Source organism: Ailuropoda melanoleuca, unplaced genomic scaffold, assembly GCF_002007445.2.
Source record: "Ailuropoda melanoleuca isolate Jingjing unplaced genomic scaffold, ASM200744v2 unplaced-scaffold11384, whole genome shotgun sequence".
Lineage (NCBI taxonomy): Eukaryota > Metazoa > Chordata > Mammalia > Carnivora > Ursidae > Ailuropoda > Ailuropoda melanoleuca.
Window position 1 is genome coordinate 3,672,450 of NW_023179820.1, and position 23,062 is coordinate 3,695,511.

Here is a 23,062-nt window from a genome sequence, read left to right on the forward strand (position 1 = left end):
AGCAGAGGGAGAAGCAGACTCCCTGCTGAGCAAGGAGCCTGATGTGGGACTCAAACCCAGGACCTGGGATCATGACCTGTGCTAAAGGCAGATGCTTAACCAACTGAGCCACTCAGGCATCCCTGGGTAGTTCTATTTTTAACTTTTTGAGGACCCCTGTACTATTTTCATGAGTCGCTGCACGAGTTTGCATTCCCACCAACAGTGTTAGAGGGTTTGCATCTATCAACAGTTGGATCTTGTCAAAATTGACCTTGCTCTTAACTTTTAAAAGAACTATTTATTGTACTATATGCTGACTAACTGAACATAATAATAAGAAAAAAAACTAAAAAAAAGAAAGAAATCACTAACATTTTTCAATGCTGATTAAGTGCCCTTTTTTAGCATACTTATTCATACCAATAACTTTATAAGGTAGCTATAATTATAATTCCTGATATAAGAGTGATGATTCTGGTATAAAGAAGATGAAGCAAATTATCAATGCTATATCATTGGAATTATTGGGTCCAGAAGACAAGCTTCAGCAATTTGATGCTGATTCCTACTAACATGTCACTGCTCTTTCTCTCAAGCAACTAATCGGATAATCATGTTAATATGGCATATAGAAACTAGACAATAATAGTACATAATGAATGGCTGAAGGATGAATACACCCTAGGGAAACAAAAATAAAAGTAGTGAAATTATCTTTTGAAATAAAAGTAGCCATAACTCTATCCCTAAGAATTATCTTAGGTACTATTAAGACCATTGGCTGTTGTTCAGAGAAAACATGACATAGTAAAAGAATGAATAATTTGTATAGTAATGCTAAAGCAAAACTGAACTTTATTTCATGTTTTGATAAAACAAAAATATATCAAATAGTTATTTATTATTTCTAAAACATCATAACCAATATCTCCAGAGCACAAAATGACAAAACACACCCCCCTCCACAGACAAATACACAAATGCACGTGTGTGTTTATATATCTATATCTTTGGAAAGGAGAACATTTCACAGGAGAGAATAAATTTTCTCTCAATTATGTTTTGTTGGCCACAAAAAATTGGAATCCTATAAAGAATTTTCTCAATAAATATTTTTGATTATGTTCAGTTAGCCAGCATATAGTACATCATTAGTTTCTGATGCAGTGTTCAACTATTCATTAGTTGTGTATAACACCCAGTGCTCATCACAACACATGCCCTTCTTAATACCCATCACCCAGTCACCCCATCCTCCATGCCCCACCCTGCTCCCCTCTGTAACCTTCAGTTTGTTTCCTGGAGTCCAGAATCTGTCATGGTTTGTCTCCCTCTCTGATTTCTTCTGGTTCATTTTTCCCTCCCTTCCCCTGTTGTCCTCTGTTCTATTCCTTATGTTCCACATATGAGTGATTTCTGTCTCTAAACTGTTCTTGGAAAGTATGCTACCCTGAAGTGGGATTAGTCCTGTCCATCAGGACAGTTCCTTTACTTTTGTCCAACATGTGAATGTCCCCTTGCTCATTGCATAACATGACTTTCTGGCAAATGTAAAGACCTGGATATGTTTTACTTTAGTAACTAAGCATTTGAATGAGAAGTCCCTTCCATCCTTGAAATCGTTGGGCAGTCTTTTGACCAAGTGCTTGGAATTAAGAGAAATGGACCCATTTCTTTGATGATGACCTAGAATTAGACTATCTTTATAAAAACTCTTGAAGGTTACTTTTCTCTGGTGTTGTATCAGTTCTATCATAACCATACACATTATAGAAAGAGAAATCAGGAATGTCCCAGAGATCAGAGATAAGACTCTTACTCAATGGAAAAAAAATTATCAGCAACCATATCCTGTGTGGAAGTCATCAAAAGACATCACTCTATGCAATAGAGAGCTTTGGTGGCATCCATTTCCTGGGCCAATTTTTGCGCAGTCAGTAGAAAATATGGAAATACAACCTTGATCAATTGAACACCAAGGCGATGCTCTTTCTCCACTACCCTAAGTTGTAAGAATTCTTTTGAGGATGGTAAATGATTCCATCATTTGTGATTCCAACAACCTATTGATCCATCTTCTTGTTTACCAGTAGTAGGAGGAGAACAGATGAGAAGTGCATACAGATTCTTCAAAAGGCATTACATGTAACAGGCAATTTTATTTTAAAGAATTCCTTAATACAACAATTCAAACAGTATGCATCCAATAGTATCCTCCTCTTGATGTTCTCATATAAAATTTGTAAATCATGTAAGAATATTTGTATAAAACAGGCAAATCTCATTTTATTGTGCTTCACTTTATATTGAGCTTTGTAGATTGTGTCTTTTAGAAATTGAAAGTGTGTGGCAAACTTGCACTGAGCAAGTCTATTGGTGCCATTTTCCCAACAGCATTTTTCTCACTTCATGTCTCTGTGCTACACTTTGGTTATTCTAACAATATTTCAAATATTTTCATTATTATTATATTTGTTATGGTGATCTTTGATCAGCGATCTCTGATGTTAATATTGTAATGTTGTTTTCATGCTTTCTAACATAACATTCATTATGCATCCCATTGATCAAGGTGCAGTTTCAACTTTCAAGTCTTACTATTTAAGAAATACATTTTGTAAAGCTACAGCTGCCATAGATAGTGATTCCTCTGATGGATCTGGGCAAAGTAAATTGTAAACCTTCTGGAAAGGATTCATCATCCTGGATGCCATTAAAAACATTTGTGATTCATGGGAAGAAACCAAAATATCAGCATTAATAGGAGTTTGGAAGAAGTTGATTCCAACCATCATGGATGACTTTGAGGGTTTCAGGACCTCGGTGCAGCAAGTAGCTATAAATGTGTTGAAAATACAGAGAATTAGAATTAGAAGTGGAATCTGAAGATGTGATTGAATTGTTACAATCTCATGATAAAGCTTTAATGGATAAGGAGTTACTTCTTATTCATTAGCAAAGACAGTGGTTTCTTGAGAAGGAAACTACTCCTGGTGCAGAAACTGTGAGGATTGTTGAGATGACAGCAAAAGACTTAGAATATTACATAAACTGAGTTGATAAAGTAGCAGCAGGGTTTGAGAGGATTGGCTCCCATTTTGAAAGAAGTTTTACTGTGGGTAAAATGCTATTAAATAGTAGCATATGCTACAGAGAAATTGTTCGTGCAGAAAAAGTCAATCAACGCAGCTAACTTTATTGATCTCTTATTTTAAGAACTTATCACAGCCACCCCAACCTTGAGCAACCACGGGTCTGATCAGTTAGCAACAATCAACATTGAGGTGGGACCCCCTACAAGCAAAAACATTATGACTCACTGAAATCTCAGATGATTGTTAGCATGTTCTAGCAATACAGTATTTTTTATTAAGGCTTGTCCATCTATCACACTTGATAGACTATGGTAGAGTGTAAATGTAACTTTTATATCCCCTGGAAAACAAAAAAATCCATTTGACTCTATTGTGATATTCACTCTGTTGCAGTAGTCAAGAACTGAACCTGCAGTTTCTCCAGGGTCTACCTCTTTATGGACTTCAGCTTCTTGACTTAGGGACAAAAGGCTGATGAAACTGTAGTTGGTTAATATACAGAATGTGAAATTTTTGTGAATATCATCAAAGCACTAAAAATAATAAATTCAGTTTTTCTCATTGGACAAGAAAGTGTTGTCCTTATTAGGTATTGTTTTCCCTTTCTGCTTGGAGACAGTCTAAGCTTGCACACATTGAAATGAGACAGATAGCAGTTGCTCTGTCCACCTCTTCTGCCAACATCCTTCCCAGCCATGCTTTCTTTTGTCTTCAGCCCCTCGTGTGACCTTTGGTCCTCAAGTGCAGCATCCTCAGTCCCTGGTGACATGGAAGCATTGGGCTGCAGTGTAGAAATTAGACTGAGTGTGAGAGCAGAGCAGGTATGTGCTCCCACTCAGCCCAGTCTAGTCTTAGGACAGTAAATGGCCTTCAGTGGACAGTCTTCCTTTCTGCAGTGACATTCCATCAGGATGACCCAAAAGGTAGTGTGTACAAACACAAGAAATAGAATAACAAATATTCAGAATTTGAGGTGCCTGGGTGGCTCAGTTGGTTAAGCGTCTGCCTTCAGCTCAGGTCGTGATCCCAGGGGCCAGCTCAGTGGAGAATCTACTTCTCCCTTTCTCTCTCCCTCTGCCTCTCCCCCTGCTTCTGTGCTCTGTCTCTCTCAAATTAATAAAATCTTAAAAAAAACCCAAATACTCAGAATTAATTTTGTTTGCTTTGTCTCCTTCCCTATTCCTCTTGTTCTCGGGGAGATGCTTTCAAATAAACAAAGGTCATAACCATCTAATCTTAAAATAAACTAACAGAATATATTTATTAATTGCTTTGATAATTTCAAAGCTAATACAGTAAATGCTAGAGAATAGATCGGTTATAGACATTGACTAAGACATTTGCCCAATTGAATTGCAGAAATAAAAATTATTTTGGACCAAGAAATACTTGCATGCTTTGTATTTATATAAAATCAGAGTTATGAAGGCTATACGGTTGTATTTTATTGATGTAGAAACATAAACTGATACCATGAACATTACAGGTCATAAGGCCTTTTAAATTGTAGAAATAGAAAAGAATTACATGCAATGGAAAAGAAAGAGATGTCTTATTCCACATATAAATGACAGCTCTGAGTTATACCATGTTCAATTATTTTCATAACATCTCTTTTCCAACAATATTATGTATATTAAAACATATCATTGCACATATATGTATGTATATATGAATATATATGCAGTATTTTATAGTTTAAATCATGCATTGTTATATATACTTGTATATATCATATATAACCCATTTCTATTCAACAGGAATGTGTAAAAATGACAATGTTATTTTTTATGTGTGAAAGGAAATTTATTCTTGGAATATGTTTTGGTGCTTGCATTATTATGGAGAATGAGAGAGGACCAAAAGTTACTCAGAATGATCCAGTAATGTTAATGGTTCTTCATAGACTCTCATTTTTTTTTAAAGATTTTATTTATTTATTGGACAGAGAGAGACACAGCGAGAGAGGGAACACCAGCAGGGGGAGTGGAAGAGGGAGAAGGTTGCTTCCCGCTGAGCAGGGAGCCTGATGCGGGGCTCGATCCCAGGACCCTGGGATCACGACATGAGCCGAAGGTAGACGCTTAATGACTTAGCCATGAAGGCACCCCATAGACTCTCATTTTTTAAAATTTGTTTATTTCTTTTAAGAGAGAGATTGAGAGTGAGCGAGACTATGCACACAAGTTGGGGGAGGGGTAGAGTGAGGGAATCTTCAAGCAGACTCCCTGCTGAGTGTGGAGCCAGATGCAGGGTTCAGTCTCACAATCCATGAGATTATGATCTGAGCCAAAACCAAGAGTCAGTCACTTAACGGAGACTTAGCCACCCAGGCGCCCCCGAAGATTCTCATTTCTTAAATATTCCCAACCAATTGCCAATTTCATTGTTTTAAATGCCATTTATATACCAATAACTATGAATTTATGGAGGGCTCTCTCTTCCATTTATGGCCTTTTAGATGCCTCCAGATGGATGTCCAATAGGCATCTCAAACTTATGTCCTCCCACTGTCCAAATGCCCACTCAGCTAATGGCCATTCTAACTTTGGCATTCTAGTTGCTTACTTCCAAGAACTTGGTATCATCCTGAAGTCTCTTTCTCCCATACCCTCAGCTGATGTGCAAAATATACCCCAAACTGCTATTACAACACTGGTCTCCCTCATGTCTCACCTGTGTTAATCTTATCATTTTTTGCCTGTTTTCCTGACCTCCCACCTTTTCTCCTACTAGCTTTCAACTTGAGTCAGAGTAAAATCCAATGCTTTCATGACAACTCCAGGGCACTGTAAGATCTCCTGCACACTTTGCTCAGCTATCCAACTGTCTCCTCTAGTGTCCTGCCACCTGCCTCTAACTCCCTCCAATGCTAGGATGATGCTTTAGAGCTTGTTTTTGTCCTCCCTAAATATCTTAAATAGTGTACTCTTTTACTTTATGCCTCTCTTTCAAATGTCACATCCTTAAAGAGCCCTTTTCTTATCATTTTATATAAATGGCAATGCCCCCTGAGGTAGCCCCTCCACATGCTTTTAATGGACTTTATCGCATCTGACAAGCTATGGTTAAGCATCTTTTTGTTTGCTGTATGGTTTGTTTCATCCCCACTCAAACCAAATCTCCATGAGGCAGAGATGTCATCTGTTTTGCTCAGAGATAAGTTTCCACACCAGAACAGTGCCTGGCACGTAACAGGCTTGCAATGTTTTTTTGATTGAATGTCTGCTGAATATCTACTATGGGCATTGGTATAGGCCAAGGGTAAAATATCTTCTGAGATAGCAGTGGGTATATGCAATATTGAACTCTTCTCAAAAGGTTGGAAGTTATTTGTGTTGTTTAAAAGAAATAACAATAGATTTTTTTAAAAAAATGACAGCATCTATTTTTACTGGAATGTAAATAGCACTCTGTGTTGTCTTGAGCTGCTCTTTAGAAGACAACTCAGAAGCCAGGAGTAAGATTATATTATCTATACTCGTGAGTGTTAATTGAGCAGTTTCCCCTCATCTGACAAAATGTGCAGGTTTAATTGTACACATTTTATGAGAGTTTTGCTAGCCAGATATCACTTCCCACAGTGATCTGCACTTTTTACATCTCCCCAGACATAACACTAGTACAGTATACTAGGTGATATAAACAGAAATGTAATTTTAGAGGACACAAGTAGTTCCCTTTATATCTCATGTTGGTTATATCCGTATGAGTCCATTCTGGCTGCTTGATGGCTTTTACTACTTGTGGGATTAGAAGAAGTTATAGAGGTTGCAGTGGAGAGACACTGTGATAATTAAATCCTAAAACATAGCACCTATGAGGAAAGGTAAAAGAATTTGCAACATTTGGTTTTATAAAGAGAAAGCTGAGAGGTGACAAGGATATAAAAGGTTACTTTTTAAAAAGTGGTGGCCACCTGTTTTTAATCACATCTGAAGAAAGATTAGGAAAAAGAATTATAAACTTCCCTGGGAGGGATTCCGTTTTTAAAAAAGGAATACCAGAAGATTAAAAGACGATCTTTACGTACCAAGTATTAAAGGCTAAGAATTAGGATTTCATTCTTTGCAAATATTTAAAGGTGGGATTGTTTGGATTATTACTTGAAGGCAGGCAGGACCAAATGATTCCCACTATTTATGACCCTAGGATAGCCACATTTGTAGTAACAAATTATACATCCCACCCCCCTACCAAGCTCCTGAAAGCTTTTTCTCCAGAAAACTATGTACTCTTCCAGTGGAAGCATGGATTTCTAAGCATAGATCTGAGGATTATTTTAGTATGATGTAATTATCCTCCTAAGTAGACTATTAGAATTGAAATCTTGAAGATGAATCTTATAACTATTAATTAAAATCATTAATTTCAATAGGCAATTTTGAGACATCTTTGTTGATATAAGAAATTTACATTGTTTTCTGTGTCTATTGCTTGCTTGTTTACTTTTCTGTTTCTAGTAATTGTAATTTATGGTAGTAAAATTTCTACTTATTTCAATAACAGTGTCTTAGGGAAAATGCTGATATCAATCAAAATAATAATGAAAAATGATTCAAGTATATTAAATAAGAAATCAGGAATACAAATCAAACCCAAAGATTAAAAGTTTCCTTCGATAATTATATGCCCTTTATGTGCCATCTACTTTGTAAAAACATTATCGTATTAAAAAGCATTTTCCCTTTGAAGGTGCATAGCATTTTCCCACATGGGCTAGTTGTCTTATCTGAAACTCCTTTTTTTTTCTTCAAATAGGGCTTTGCTTTAGTTTCCTATGAAAAGCCAAATCTAACACACATTAATCCAAAGAAAGAGATTAAGTCCTGGAGTGTGGGTAGATTTAAACAAGAGGATCCTTATGAATGCTATAAACTGAGGGCATGTTGGAAGCACAGGACATTACAGAGGTCAATGTATTCCCATCTAGAAGAGCCAAGGAAAAACAACCAACGACCAGGATTTTGCTCCAAGATAACAGTTAATGTATTTGCATCTGAGTCATGTAAATTCCTGTGCCAAGAGGGATCCTTGTCGTTTTAGACTACCTATCTGCTAGGTTCATGATGGTCTGGGGTAATGTGTCCCACACCTACTTTATTTAAACCACTTCCCCCATCCACATAAATTTCTGAACCTAAGAATTCTAATCTTAGAATATCTAATCTAATCAGAAAAAAATATACTGAGTATATTTTTTAAAAAACATGTTTTACCTACACACCCTAGAATTGTTACCCAAACCCATTAGGTTGCTTGCTGCTTGAAAGCCAATACTTTAAAGGCACTTGTTGGTTGGAAAGGAAAGTTTGCTTTATTCAGGTGGCCTGGGGAGAAGGCAGATAGGTATCTAAAGACCATCTCCCAGTTTCTGGGCTAGGAGGGGATGAGCTGTTTAAAAGGGAAATTCAGGGTAAGAGATTACATGCATATTGGTGAAAAGGGTGGGGAGACTTATGGCTATTCATGAGGAAAGACGGAGCTTGCACATTGAGCAAACATATATGTAACATACACCCCCATTCACTTTGAGGTGGAGACTTAACATCAGAGTGGTGTGTTTTTGAATTAGTATTGCTGGGGTCCATACCCAACAGCCAAGAAAGAATTCTTGAGACGTCTTTGGTGCTGAAAAATGGTTTTATTAAAGTACGGGGACAGGACCCGTGGGCAGAAAGAGCTGCTGCCCTGGGGTTGTGAGGGGTGGCTGATCATATACTTTGGGGTTGGGGGAAGTAAAGGTAAAGGAAGTTCCAAAAGGATTTTCATATACCAAAGAAGACTCACAAGATACTAGAGGTGTTGCCATTGTCAAACCAAGGTTACATTTCCCTCTAACCAGACATTAGCAATAAGACAGTTGGGAGCTTCCTGAAGGAACATTATACTCTGCCTGCCTCAAGTATTTGTCAATGGGCTCCTGTTACATGGACATTTGTTTTGCTTTATCTACATTTCCTCTACCTCTGTTTCCCACATCAAGAGCAAGGCATAATTCAGCCCCTAACATCAGGAGGTTGTCTTAGGACAGAGAGGGCTCTGCATTTGCTCCCAGAATCACTATAAGCCAGATGGGGTCTTGTGCTCCTTATCTCTGTCTGCTAAGGAATGCAGGGCTTTGCTTGTTCATAGTCTGGAACCACATCAGTTGACCTTGAGTCCAGGCTTCTGCAGAGACAGCCAGTGGGTTTGTTAGTGGGTTCTGAAAAGACACAAAAGCTGAGTAGGGGGAAAACAAATCTCTGAAAAACAATCTTTAAACTTTCTGCTAGTTTCAACCTCATTAACACAGTGGGGTATGGTTCCAGAATTTCTGAATTTTCTGTACATATACTTGTTTAAGTTATTTGACCTTTTCAAGGCTTAATGTTCCCAAATTTAAAATGGGTAATGGGATGCCTATAAAAGTATTTTATAATATATGTAATATTTTTCAAATGGAAAATATTACTAACAGGAAAAATAAATGAAAATTTATAGGGATCAAAGTTAATTAACATTTAGGAAGCTATTTTAAACTAGGTCAGAATTCACACACCTGTATGGACACATACACATACAGCACACACAAATATCTAGAGAATGGCAAAAGAGTCAAGTTTGCCCATATAATAAACAATTCTGGTAAGCGTTTCACTTTCAATGTGAGTACTGGGTAGCTAATTTTGTTAGAAAATGAAGTCTTCCTGACTGTTCTTATGTATCCTACCTTCTACCATAGCAATATTACACTGTATTACAGAGAAAGGAGTGTGTGCGTGTGTGTGTGTACATGTGCACGCACTAGAATGTACATAGGATTTGGAGTCTGATCTATTCCAGATTTTTAGCAATAGTCGTCAATAGTGATGACTAATATTGTGATTATTAGTGATATTATGTGATATCGGTGATATTATGGAGCACTAATATGTGCCCATTACTTTCCAAAGTGATATACACATTTAAACTCATTTCATCTTTAAGAACCTTGAGAAAGGTGCTATCATCCCCTTTTTTAAAAATGCCTGAACTGATTCTAAGGGATGTGAAAAGAAGCGGTAAAATTGGCATTCAAATTTAAGCTGAATGGCTTCCAAATTGATGGAATCTTAATCCTCAGGGCCAAAGAGGTTAAAAATGAGGGCAATGACCACTATGTCCAAGACCTAGTTGCCTCAACAGGGAAATGAAGGTGATAGCTTATTTTGATGGATTATTATACAGATTAATTTAGAGATTGTATTTGAAGAATATGCTTTGTGTTTTTTTTTTTTTCTGAAATTTGTTATTATGTCCATTTACATCAGGGATTCCAATTAGCTAAGAAGAACAAGAAGATTTAAAGTTTTATTCCTTTTCCCAGATAAGGCAACTAAAATCCAAAAAAAGAATTATATAAAGTACTCACTTGGTTTGATTTTATTTTTTAGCATCTAACATCTAAAATAGTATTATAATGCATTAAACGTATCATTTTTTTGTATAGGACTTGATGCAGATTTAATGTCTCTTTAGAGACTCACTCATTCTTGAAAGTCTAATTCAAAATTAATTGGTAAAATTTAATTTTAATTTTGTTTTTTCTTCTCATTTTTGGTTCTTAGAATAGTTGCAAAAAATAGAAATTATTATTTGTAGCTGAAGAACCCTTGCTGGGCCTCCTCTTCTTGTTTAATTAAAAATACATTTTGTTTGTTTTTTTAAATTTTTATTTATTTTAAGTAATCATGTGTAACTATTGATTTCCTTATTCACTATAAGCCCAAGTAAAAGGAGCAGTATCAAACATAACAGTGAAAAACATATTAGTTAAGTCACGTAGTTTATAAAGTACCTTATATTTAATGTAATAATGCAAAAATATTTATCCTTCATCTGCTTATTCTCTTTCATTTCAAATCCACAAGTTTTATTAACTTGAAGAAAAAAATATCTATTATTTGAATAATGATAAGTGTAATTGGAAAAGTGTGAAACAAGTAACTTGCCACATTACCAAATTTGGATAAAACAATTGTAGTGTCAAGGGGAGAAGAAACCATGTAGATATATGTGGAAGCTTTGCCATAAGGATAACTCGCTGATTTTTGGCAGCTTTTTCCTCCTTTAATCTTACATGTTTTAAGTACAGTAGAAAATTTATGGCTGACTGTGTCTACCATCTCAATAATTATTCTTAAACACATAGTTTATTTTGTTTTTTTTTCTTTTTTTAGTAAAAAACCATTTTGGTTATACTACTGACCTCTGAATACCTTGGTAAAGCATATATATTAATAGCAAACATAGTTGTAGCATGTTGTTTCTGTGTAATATTGCTCTGTGAAGCTGAGACAAATCCTAAGAAGGACAGGATTTGGCTATTGGTCTGCAGAAAGTGTCCAGAAGACTTGAAATAAATCTAAAAATCTAGAGGATACTTCTGAAGGAAAAGTTCGAAAATGAGATCAATACACAAAATAGTGCCCAAGATGTGCATAGCTGTTGTTTTATTACCATTAATTAAGTGATACTTTCCAACAAGGTGAGTTATTACAGAGGCTACTGTTTCTACTGGGCCCAAGCTCACACTCTGACTAAAGATAAACAAAGTATACAGAGAGCAACTTAAAGAAGTAGAGATTAGGGAATGACATACATATTTATTTTAGTTGAATATCAACATTAATAATAGAAATGTCTAATATTAATTAAGAACTACTATATGTCAGAAACTGTGCTAAAATTTATATGCATTATCTTAGCACATCCTAATAAATGAAAGAGTGGAGATTTGAATCCAGACAGCATCTGAGGCTACAGCCTGTGTTCTTATCACTACAGCAGATGTACTCCAGTAGACAGCATGAGGGAGAGACAGAAGAGTATGTATATTTTGGATGATTGCTTTTAAAGCATCTCTTTCAAATGCTTGGGCTATAATCGCTCTTCACTAAACTTCTAAAAAAGGATTCCAACATGTTACTTTTTCTATCTTCCACCTCGCTTGCTCTTCCTTCTGGAAAGCGGTGTATTCTGTCTTCTTTCTTGCCTCAAAACCTGCAGGGGGTTATCATGGCACAGGCAGTCGTGTGCATTTCTTAGCAGGAGATCCTGAGCCCATTTAGATTTGCCCGGGATTGCTCTTGCGGGGGGTCTCTAAGTCCTTGATGATAAGACAGTCTCTTCCTAGAACAAAACTTTCTCCTTTCCACTTTCAAGAATGATTTATTGTTGCTTATTCTGTTTCCTTAGCACTTTAACTGTATAGGACTGTCATGATGCTTTTTATTATTTTTACATATTTGTCTCCCTCAGTAAACTGTGAGGCCTGAGTGCCTGGATGCCCATAGCAGTTGTAGCTTGAGTCAGTGCATAAGGAGTGTCCTATAAATAGCAATAGCCAATAATCACATGTATTCATAGATGTCCAACTTATATTTGCAGAGTTGAGTAGAGAACTCTATCTTTGGAGCTTCAGTGCTTAGGTAATGTGATATAAGATGCTAATTCAAGTTTTAAAAGAGTAAAGGAGTTAAGCTGCCAAGAAAACAGAAAATCTTAAATGAAGATTATTTTAAGATTTAATGGCAAGATGCAACTTATAAGAAGGAAAAATATCAACAGTTTTCTGGCTATTAATGACATTGATTATTTTGATACAATTTTATATTACAAGGAAAGTTAAGGTCCATTGAAAAAAGCATAAAACTGGAGGGGTTTCCAGAAATTCTGTAGTGTTTAGTTACAAATTTGGGGCTAATGTTATCAATTCAAATAAGTAATAGAGAAGATGAAATATTTACAACATAAATAGAGGATTTGCTAACTTTTTTTTTTTAATATAGAGGCTTGCCATTACACTTATGTTAAAGCCCAAAATGCAGGACCTGTCCAGTAACACATCTCCTTTCCCAGCGATGGCTCTCAGTCTCTCTCTCCTCTGTTCTCTGAATTTCTGGAACGTACCTCTAAATCTTTTCTTCAGGCCTCTGTCAATACCAGCCTCTCTGTCAGGAAGTTTTCTTCCTGTCCATTCTACCTTTAATCTTCCCCTCATCTTTCAGCCACTGTTTGAAATTTACATCCTAGAGGACATATCCCTAACTCTCCAATGCAACTTGATATAAGCTGCATTCTTACTCTCTGTAATGGCACTTATACTGATCTGTCCTGATGTATTTACTTGTGTACTAATTTATTTAATATCTGTCTTTGTCACTCCTCTAGACATTATGAGCTCTAAATGATTAAAAATTTCTTTACAATTGCTTACCACTGGACTATATTTTTGAAGATAATATGTTTTCATTTTTTTCCCTTAAGGTAGTATAGGAAAATCATAAATGCAGAGAGAATCTAGCTTCCTTTAAGCTGCTGAGTATCTCCTGGCAGCAGGTATCAAAGCTAAATTCTACAACCAGAAGAACTACTGCCACGCATTCACTCTCCTCTAGTATTTCAAGCTTCCAAATACCAAAAAAAATTGATTCATTAGTAAAATAGTTATTATTTTGAAAACACTTGCCAAAACAGAGAATTCCTTCTAATATTTTGGGTGTTTAATGGTGATACCTTTATGAAACACCATATAATAAATGGTAAAAGACACCAGTAACTATCCCTTGACCATTTTAAGTACAATCCACATGTAATTCAGAGACCATATCTGACATATTGTCTGGGGTTACCCTAGTTCATCAATTCTTAGCTGCATTTTCTTTTAATATCTCTGAAATTGAAGTGCACATAGATGTTCCATGTGAAAGTCTTTTTTGACTCAATAAAATACAGTCACATAAGTAAGGTAAAAACATATCTTTTAAAAGCAATAAATATTTTTTAGATAACCTGGACTCATTTTTTTTCATTTCTTATGTAAATGAATATTGTCATGATGCTTTAAGGATTAAAGAAATCAACTCAATAGAAAATACCATGCTTACTAAACTTTTCTAAATCTGCAAACATTTTAATAAGTATCATCTTGACAGCTCTGTAAGGGAAAAGGGAGATTGTGTGTGTTATCCCTTCATACAGTACAAACTGAATCTCATGTGTTAAGTGCTTTGGTAGGTACATTGCTAGTAAGCATAGAAGCCAAAATCCTCACTTGTTTCATGAGCATGCTTCAGCATTGATACAGAAAAGAAATGCATTAGTTATGGACTTTGAGATGTGGAATTTAGGCTACTATGACCACTTTTAATGAAGACTTAGTGGTATCTTGATCTTTATGACTGGCATCTCCACCATGAATTTAGTCAACATTGACTCAAGGTATGGCCATGTTAGCAATATGGATTGATGTATGCCAGCCTGTGTAACTCCAGGTTTTCATCAGGACAGTGACCTGCTGGACCGGCGGAAACACTGTTTCACAGTGCAGTCTGAGTCCGGGGAGGATCTCTACTTCTCCGTGGAGTTAGAGTCTGACCTCGCCCAGTGGGAAAGAGCCTTCCAAACAGCAACCTTTCTGGAGGTGGAACGGATACAGGTGAGAGTCTGTGAAATTTTAGGATCTGTGACTCCTAAAAATGCATGACTTTTCCCTAGAATTTAAATCTCAAATAGAAAATGCTGTGTTTTTAATTAATTTACAAAGCCATTTCCTGTTCTCCAGTCATGACCACCTAACTTTCAGTGTGAATGGCTTCATTCTCTCACAGTGCTTTTTCTTTCTAGAAATAATTCCCTTCAACTCTACCCTTCAAAACCATACATGTAATTTGAGACTTTTTTCAGAGGTCATATCATCACCAAGATTTTCCTGATTTCCAGTCTGTCCTGCCCATTATTACTACTATTGTCACAACCATCTTGTTCAAACTCATCCCATTTGTGAGCACCAATATCACTCTTTTTTTTTTTTTTTTGTCTGTTTTCTTAGGTCTACTGACACTGTCTTGTATTGCAGTGATATGCGGTTGCCATTTCCCACACTAAGTTATAGGTTGCTTGGGACTGTTTTATTCATTTACCAGCTGAAGTACAATGCATTTTGTACTGCGTATTTATTAAACTTTATTTCTTAAATATGAAGTTACATGTAGGTCAAACTTCACAGAACCTTCAGCCTTTCCAATTGATGGGACCGTGGAATAGATGAAGCTCCCAAACGTTGGTTCTGTGGCTGATGTCTGACAAGACTGTTGGCAAAATGGAGCAGTTGTGAGGCACTTTCCACATGCAAATGGGTTCATAGAGCCAGGACCTAATAGACACATGGACACTTAATTTCAAAAACAAACAGACCATGATGATAATAGAGCACTGACTCTCCTGGAATGCTTGGTTATAATAGGAGACTTGAATGTGTATTTTTTCAATATGTTGAACTGGTATGTAACATATATTTATTTCCTTTATTTCTGACTATAACCTTCTATATTGAACATATCAGTTTGCGTCAGTATGACATTTATATCAGGGGAAAAGGACAGGGAGAAGACTCAAATTTCACTTGTTTCATTGCTCAGTTGACACCTTGTAATAGCTCTGCTTATCTGCATATATCTTAAAAAGTTAATGTAACTGAGGAATATTGTTTCAATAACTTACCTGTATAGAATCTCAATTCAATAAATAGTTTAATATCCAAAATGGAAAGATTAAAAATATCTTCAATATTATTTTTGTCCAAGTATCAACATCCGAGACCATTTTAAGTACTAAAAATTGTTAGTTGAATAGGAGTTGACATTTTTGTTATTTATACTGATATCTTTAATTTTCTTAATTATAATTTCCTTAGAATATCATGCTTCACTTGTAAACATCTACATAGAGATAGCTATCTGTTGGTCTCAATTTAAGATTTCATTTTAAGTCTCCTGATGTTTAAAAATGAGATAACATTATGTTGTTCTGATGTAATTTAAAACCATTTTTTTGAGTTTGGGCTTCATATTCTCTAAGCTGATTTTCAATGCATTTCTTTGGACTATCTCATAATACTTAATACTTATTTGAGATGCATATAGCAAGCAAAAAGTGAAATATTTAATGTTTTGTAAGCTTTTGGTTGTTTTATAGATCTTATAGTTTCCCTTTGCTTACTGCATCAGAAATCAGTAATCAATGACTGAACACCTTGGTGGTGTTATTGTCAAAATTCAAGGATGTGAATATATTTACATCCTTCTGTTTTTCTTTTTTCTTCTGTGTTCTCAGTATTTCCACTAGCATTAAAGTTAAAGAAATAAAATAAAGAAAGAACATATGTCCTATTGTGAAGTAGTCGGAAAGATAGAAAATTAATGAATCGACTATGACAAATTAATGAATTAAATATTTTTTTAGTTTTGAAACTGGTTTTCATTAATGGGATTGCACCCTAACATTTTCTAGCTTCTAATCTATCTACTTACATATTTCTGGATCTCTGATGTACTTTATATTGATATAAATATCTACATATTTAATTAAGAGCTAATCCATTAAAATCAGGTATTTCTAAACATTCTACATTGTCATTTAAATTAATACCCACAAATTTGGAAAACGTAGTGAATGTTGAAACAGGAAGATAACAATTTATATGAATAAAATCTTACAACATATTCTTAGCATTCAAAGTAACTGTATTGGGCCTAATTCATTTACAGTACTTTTAGTACCTTTATTTGTCCTGTTTCTGAAAAATTTTCCCAGAATTAATTAATAATACTGGTAAAGGGCAGACAATTTAAATTTTTTTTACCTTACAACAATTCAATTTGAATAAATGTAGCTCTTTTAAAATAGGATTTTTAATGAAAAAGCATATCATTTATAAAATTTATTTTCTTTAACTAGTATTATTATTATTTGAAACTTTCATATGTGTTTAATCCAGATACAGACATTTAGCTATCATCCAAAAGGACATATTAAAAAGTGCCTTATGTGTGACATATCTTCAAATGTTGTGTAATAATATATAATTGTGCAAAATCTTTCAAAATGTTTCAAGTTGTCCCTAAAAAGTATAATTTTTTGTTTTTTTCTAACTATAATTCAATTTTTATTATAAAATAGAGAAATAAAACAAATGAAATATAGTATTAAAACCTATATTAAGTATAGTCATCATATGTTTATTAAAAGATTATAAATCATAGAATTAAACTTCAGTGAGTCTCCATTTGTATATCTGTTTCAATTTAATGATTATTGATGAATTTCATTTGTAATTCTGAAATTTATGAAATAAATTTTAACTTTCTGTACTAAAGGTCTTTTCATATGATATATTCTTTTAAATTATAGTAATTGAGAATAGCAAACAAATATGTCTACATTAAAGGAAATGAGACAGCCTTGAACATTTCTTAATATTGACAGTAGTTTTAATAGTGATAGATGGATACAAGCATGGAAGATGCCCATGCATTAAACAAACAAAATTACAAATAAAACTGAACTTAAAAGGCCCATTAAATTTGTTTTCTGAGCTAGTTTTTGAAAACTTGACTTCAAAGGAATAATTTGGCATGGTTATAACTTTCCTATGCAAATTGGGCTTAAAGCCCTGAGTATAGCTTTAGGTGAAGGCAACTTGATGCATTTAACCATCATTATAGTCAGAATGTGATTCATTTAATGTGCTTTTATATACAGTATTATAAAACAAACATGACAAAGGATTAGTATTGAAAATTTGCTTGAGATTGATTTATCTCTTTCTCTTCCTCCCTTTCTCCCTCCTTATTTGTGAATTATGAGTATTTTTCTTCATTTGAATATCTTAATAGAGTTTCAATTAAATGCAAAAAAAATTGGCTTGTGGACATAAATATGCATCATGTGACATATAAGTCCTGAGTTTTTATTTTGTATTTGTTATTGTTAAATTTTAGTATTTCTATTTTAGTAGTGTTTCCAAAATATGTATATAAGTAAAATTATAATTTAATCTGATCTCAGTGTGAAAAGTCATTGTTGATTTTTTAAGAATCAGTAGATTTATACAAATAATAAGCAAGCTTATACCACATGGGTGAACATTATATGAGAAATAGCTTATACCACATGGATGAACATTATATGAGAAACTCTTAAGGTAAAGATGTTCTTACATATTTTGCCTTGGTTACTGAATCTGTGTTTGTGTGCCTGAGAGTTCTCTTTTCATAATGTCCATGAAATTGATATGCTAAGAATTGAAGCAATATCTTAACCTTTAATAATTCACTTTTGTTTTAATGAGAATACAATGATATTTAGCTATAGAATATAACAATGAACATAATCTTGCCTAACCCTAAACATTTTTTACCAGTTTTATTGCAAACATAACAAAGGGTGTCACTGTAGCACTAGGTAAAGACACATTCAGATGGAGCAGGATGGGAAATGTGGTCCTGCATACCCCTTGGCAGGTGAAAAAATATTCAGCCTGCTTTATTAACATTAAGATGTCAGTAATACTATGTTTCTTATACAATTATTGCTGATATTAAGTTAGCTACTGTATAAACAACTTATTACAGGAGCTGTCACACAGTCTTCGATAAATGTTGGCTATTAATACTGATATTGGGTCAATCACATGAAAAGTAACAGTGTTTTCTTTTCTATCTAGTGCAAGACATATGCATGTGTGCTAGAAAGTCATCTAATGGGACTCACGATTGACTTTAGCACAGGATTTATCTGCTATGATGCTGCAACAAAGGTAATGTGTTCAGGTCAGCTCTGAGAAATGTGCTGCAAACACTGTAATTTAAGAATGACTGAAATAACTTCTAACTCCTGTCAGCATTTTAATTGGTTATCATGTATCAAATTTAAGATCCTCATTTTTGTTAATAGAAGATAAATCATGCATTATTCTGTTTATAGAAAAACAAAAGTTTGGATTTTTAATAAAACAAACATGTTTCCACAAAACATTATAACTATATAAAGTGAATATATATGTATAATATATACATTATAATTTATAATATGTTATAATATATGCATAATATATTTTATATATATTCGCTTTTACTAAAGGTTTAGCCTCTTATTAAGGGAAATTTTTTTCTCCAAACACAAGTTTTTTAAACAAAGTGTTTCTTTATTATTTTTCTGCATCAATATCTCCAATATCCAAATAGTGAAAACATTTTTTAGAGTTTAATTTTATAGGTAATATGTTAGAATCATAGTACGGAGGAATTTGGGGTTTAGAATTTCAAGCCAGGGAATATAACCCTTGTTAACCCTTACTTGGCTTGGTAGGATACTTGTACTATCTGATTGGATGCCTTTTCCACAAACGATCTTCCTCTAAGAGTGACGTATGTTGAATGATGAAGGGAATCTTCTCAGTTAGTCATATCTAAAAAACCTTAAAACACAACTGAACCCTCACCCACTGATAATCTCCTAGTACTGGAGTCACTGCTGCATTTTCTGACTTGGGGCTCTGGTCCCCATGGAGGACATTCTTTTCCCTCCCATGACACATCTGTTCCTCAGATCCCCTCCACTTTTTCCTTTATCAAGTATGGCCTAAGAAAGAAGCCTATATATTCCTTCCCACTAATCCTTTACTGGGAAACTTATATCTTACCTAAAAATCAAGCATTGTACAAAATTTTCAAAAAGAAATACAAATAAAGCAAGATAGTGATATAAATGTGTAAGAAAGTCAGTGTACAGAAAGTGAGAGGCTTTGGATCTTGAGAAAGATGGGAGTCCATGGGGCAGTCCTGCAGCTCATAGCCAAGTATGATGTGGGTTGGTGTCTGGAGAGCGTAGGATTTTTCACGACCCAGCAATTGAGATTGTCACACAAAAGCTCACATTATTTAAGGGTGGCCAATTTTTTTTTCGACATAGCGAAATTAAATAGCACACATATGATGGTCAGTTTGATTTGACCATCCAGTACACTGCCTTTGCATAATGTCAAAAGAATATTTATCTAAACATGGAATTTCAGGTGCTGTGGCTCTTTTGATGCCTCTCATATGAAACTACCATAAGCTTTTCCTCTGATCAAAGACTTTCTTTTGAATAAAATATTCATTCAACTCAGGATAGGCTCATGAGTACTAGATTAATCTAACACATTACTAATTTAATTATTACTCAATTTCATAATTATTAAATCAATGTAATAAAAAACTTTAAAAATATTAAAGTGGTTAAAAAAAGTTAAAGGGTGATTTTATAAAGAAAATATTGTAGGAACAATTGTCACCAAACTCTATCACAGGAAGATGAAAGAATCACACCTCGTAAATGAGAGGGAAAGAAATAAAATTCATCTGAACACATTTCTGAATGCTTGAATTTAAGATTTTTTTAAAGGATGGTATAATCAAAATCCATGTCAGGGTCCTGTTTCATCTCTTTATGTGGAAAGGGAGAAAATTCAGATGTGAATGTTCTATAGGACATGTTGAGGTATTCCTGCCTGGGTGTGCGCAGAAGGGATGAGTACTCAGAGACCCCAAGCGAATTGTTATGATGCCATCTAGGGCATATCATTTAGCAAGAATGAGATTTTAGTCAGTACAAGCTTAATGCAGAAAAAGCCAAAGTCCTTGGGGAATGGTAATCACCATCTTCCCATTTTCTGTTATTGGAAGTTCCTAACTTCAAGGCCATCTGAGAATTGGGAGGGAAGGAAAGAGCCTGTCTGCTTATGCTGAACAGAGCATTCCTCACAGAAACTGTGACACTTGCACAGTAATAGGGAACTATTAATAATTATGTCAAGACAACAGACATATACCAGAAGGGTCCTGGGCAAACCACTGAGCTGGCTGTACTGCAAGAAGGTGGCCTTACTCCATGAAATGAGCCCAAAAGTTACTTTTAAATACCAAAAAGAAAATTAAAAAAAGTAATCATAATAAATAAATTAAAACATGTTTTGTTCCAATATTTTATTAAAACAAATAATATTGTTATTTTCTCTACTTAATGCGTGTGGAAAGAATCCTTAAAAATATATTTCCAGCAGATTCTTTCAACGTTTGGTTTGGGGAAGGCCAAGCAGCAATACTGCTGACACCCTTTAGCTGTTCACATTTTGTCTGTCTGGTCTGCATCTTGATCAGGCCCTCTAGCTTTGAAGTGACTGTGGAAGCAAACCAAATCTATACTTATGATAAAGTATAGATTTCAGGAAAGGGTAAGAGGTGCACTGAGTGGTTAATTGAGCTCCATTTGAAGCAAGTTCTGCACTGTTAGTACATCAGCAAAGGGGAGAATTGCTACCTTAATATAAAACAAAAACAAAAACAAAACAAAACAAAAACCATGTTTATCATTTCTTACAAGATATTTTTAAAAATAAAATAAACAATAATGAAAAAATAAATTAGAAGACCAGATCAGAATGTTGTGGTTGGAAATAGTCTCCATGACCTTAGTTCACACTAGACTGCTAAGGGTTTGGAAGCAGTGCAGTCTGGGAATGTCAAGCTGGTTCTCGTTACTTGTTTCTTGTGCATGAAAGTCCTAAGGGAAAACCATTTCCCTGGATTTTCTAGACTGTACAAGACACACTAAATAGCGCTGCATTTCAGGCTTCAGTTTACATTGGCATTGTAGCAATGGGTTGCACATTCTTCTGTTTCCCTTAGTATTGCTGGGGAGATTCCCTCATAGAATTTCATTGCCATATAACAGTTCAGCTTATTCTTTGTAATCTTCATGCTTATTAAAATGTAGCCTTTTCAGTGTCAGAAAAGGTTTTCTCATTAATATGTCAAAAATATGATGTTGCAGTACTAATATAATTCCCATAGCTAAAAATATAGATTTGTTGCCATTATATCCCTTTAAACATTCATATATGCATTAACTACTGATATCTATTAATAGATTTCTTATATAAACAGACTTCAGCAGTACTATTTATAAATAAATAGTTAATGAATACTTGCTTTCTATTGAAAGATACAAGAGGGAGACTAGATAGATAGATAGATAGATAGATAGATAGATAGATGATAGATAGATATAGAAATAGATGATATAGATATCAGTCTTGGGTACTCAAGGAAGGCTTCCTGGAAATTGAGACACCAAGGATAAGATTATCCAGACAAATATCTGTAAGTAAGGAACGCATTGAATTTGAGGTCAGACAAGATGAGAGATCAAGTTTGTGAGTAGCCAAGAGCCAGATTATGAAAGGGATCCTAGTAAAGAATTATATCTGATCCCAAGAACAGAAGAACCTTTGAAGGAATTAAGACATATGAAGGATATGATCAAAAATGTGTTCAGCAGCATAAACCCAGTAGAATAATGGATGACTGAGATGGAGAAGACCCGGGGAAAGCCTGGGTTCTACATTACCAAAATTGCCCCTCCTTTGGGCACCTACCACCCAGAAATGTTCTAGAGGAAAAGAAATGTATGGTTAACAAGGTCAAATAAACACACTGTTACAAGTTGAAGGTGAAAATGATCAGTGTATGAACAGAAGTAAGAGATATTCAATATCATGGAAGCTAAGTTATAAGGAAGGAAATGTAGAAAATGCCGAGGATGAAAAACTGGGCTCCCGGATTTTGGTCCAGTGCATGTTTGACCTAATCCTGATTTATACCGTGGAAAGGTCACTCTAGTGGAGGTATACAGATTGCATTGATTGGATGGAGGCAAGACCAAATGAAGGGCCACGAATGGAAATAATTTATATTTCCCCTTGATAACATAGAAGAACAACGTTCAAACTTCTCTTTTTAAACATGAAATTTTGTAAAATAAAAAATGAGGGAAGGTTCTTTTTATTTGTATCAAACAAATAACACCTGAGTTCTAATGGTTAAAATGAGGATGAAGGCATCCTATTCCACACCTCAGACCTCCTCCTCACTCCTTATGCTGCAGCCCAGGGGATAAGCCAACTTCAAGGGTTCTGTTGGCTATAATTGGAGCCCAAAGACTGTTCATCCTGTCTAAATGTCAAATGCAACGCATAGGATACCATAAATCCTGACTCTTACACCTCGTGAGAAGTGTATTACTCATATTACTGTTTTCCTGACAGAGTCTCTGAAAATATTGGTTCCCCAAAATTGTTA

General features: G+C 34.8%; 1 protein-coding gene across 1 annotated transcript in view; it reads left to right on the top strand.

Annotated features, from left to right (window-relative positions):
- SNTG1 (syntrophin gamma 1) overlaps nucleotides 1-23,062 on the top strand; it is a 556,874-nt gene that overhangs the window by 479,194 nt on the left and 54,618 nt on the right. Inside the window, exons 15-16 of the mRNA XM_034650177.1 lie at nucleotides 14,386-14,538; nucleotides 18,607-18,699. Of these exons, the coding sequence (XP_034506068.1) occupies nucleotides 14,386-14,538; nucleotides 18,607-18,699 (246 nt within the window). The remainder of the gene's footprint in view (nucleotides 1-14,385; nucleotides 14,539-18,606; nucleotides 18,700-23,062) is intronic.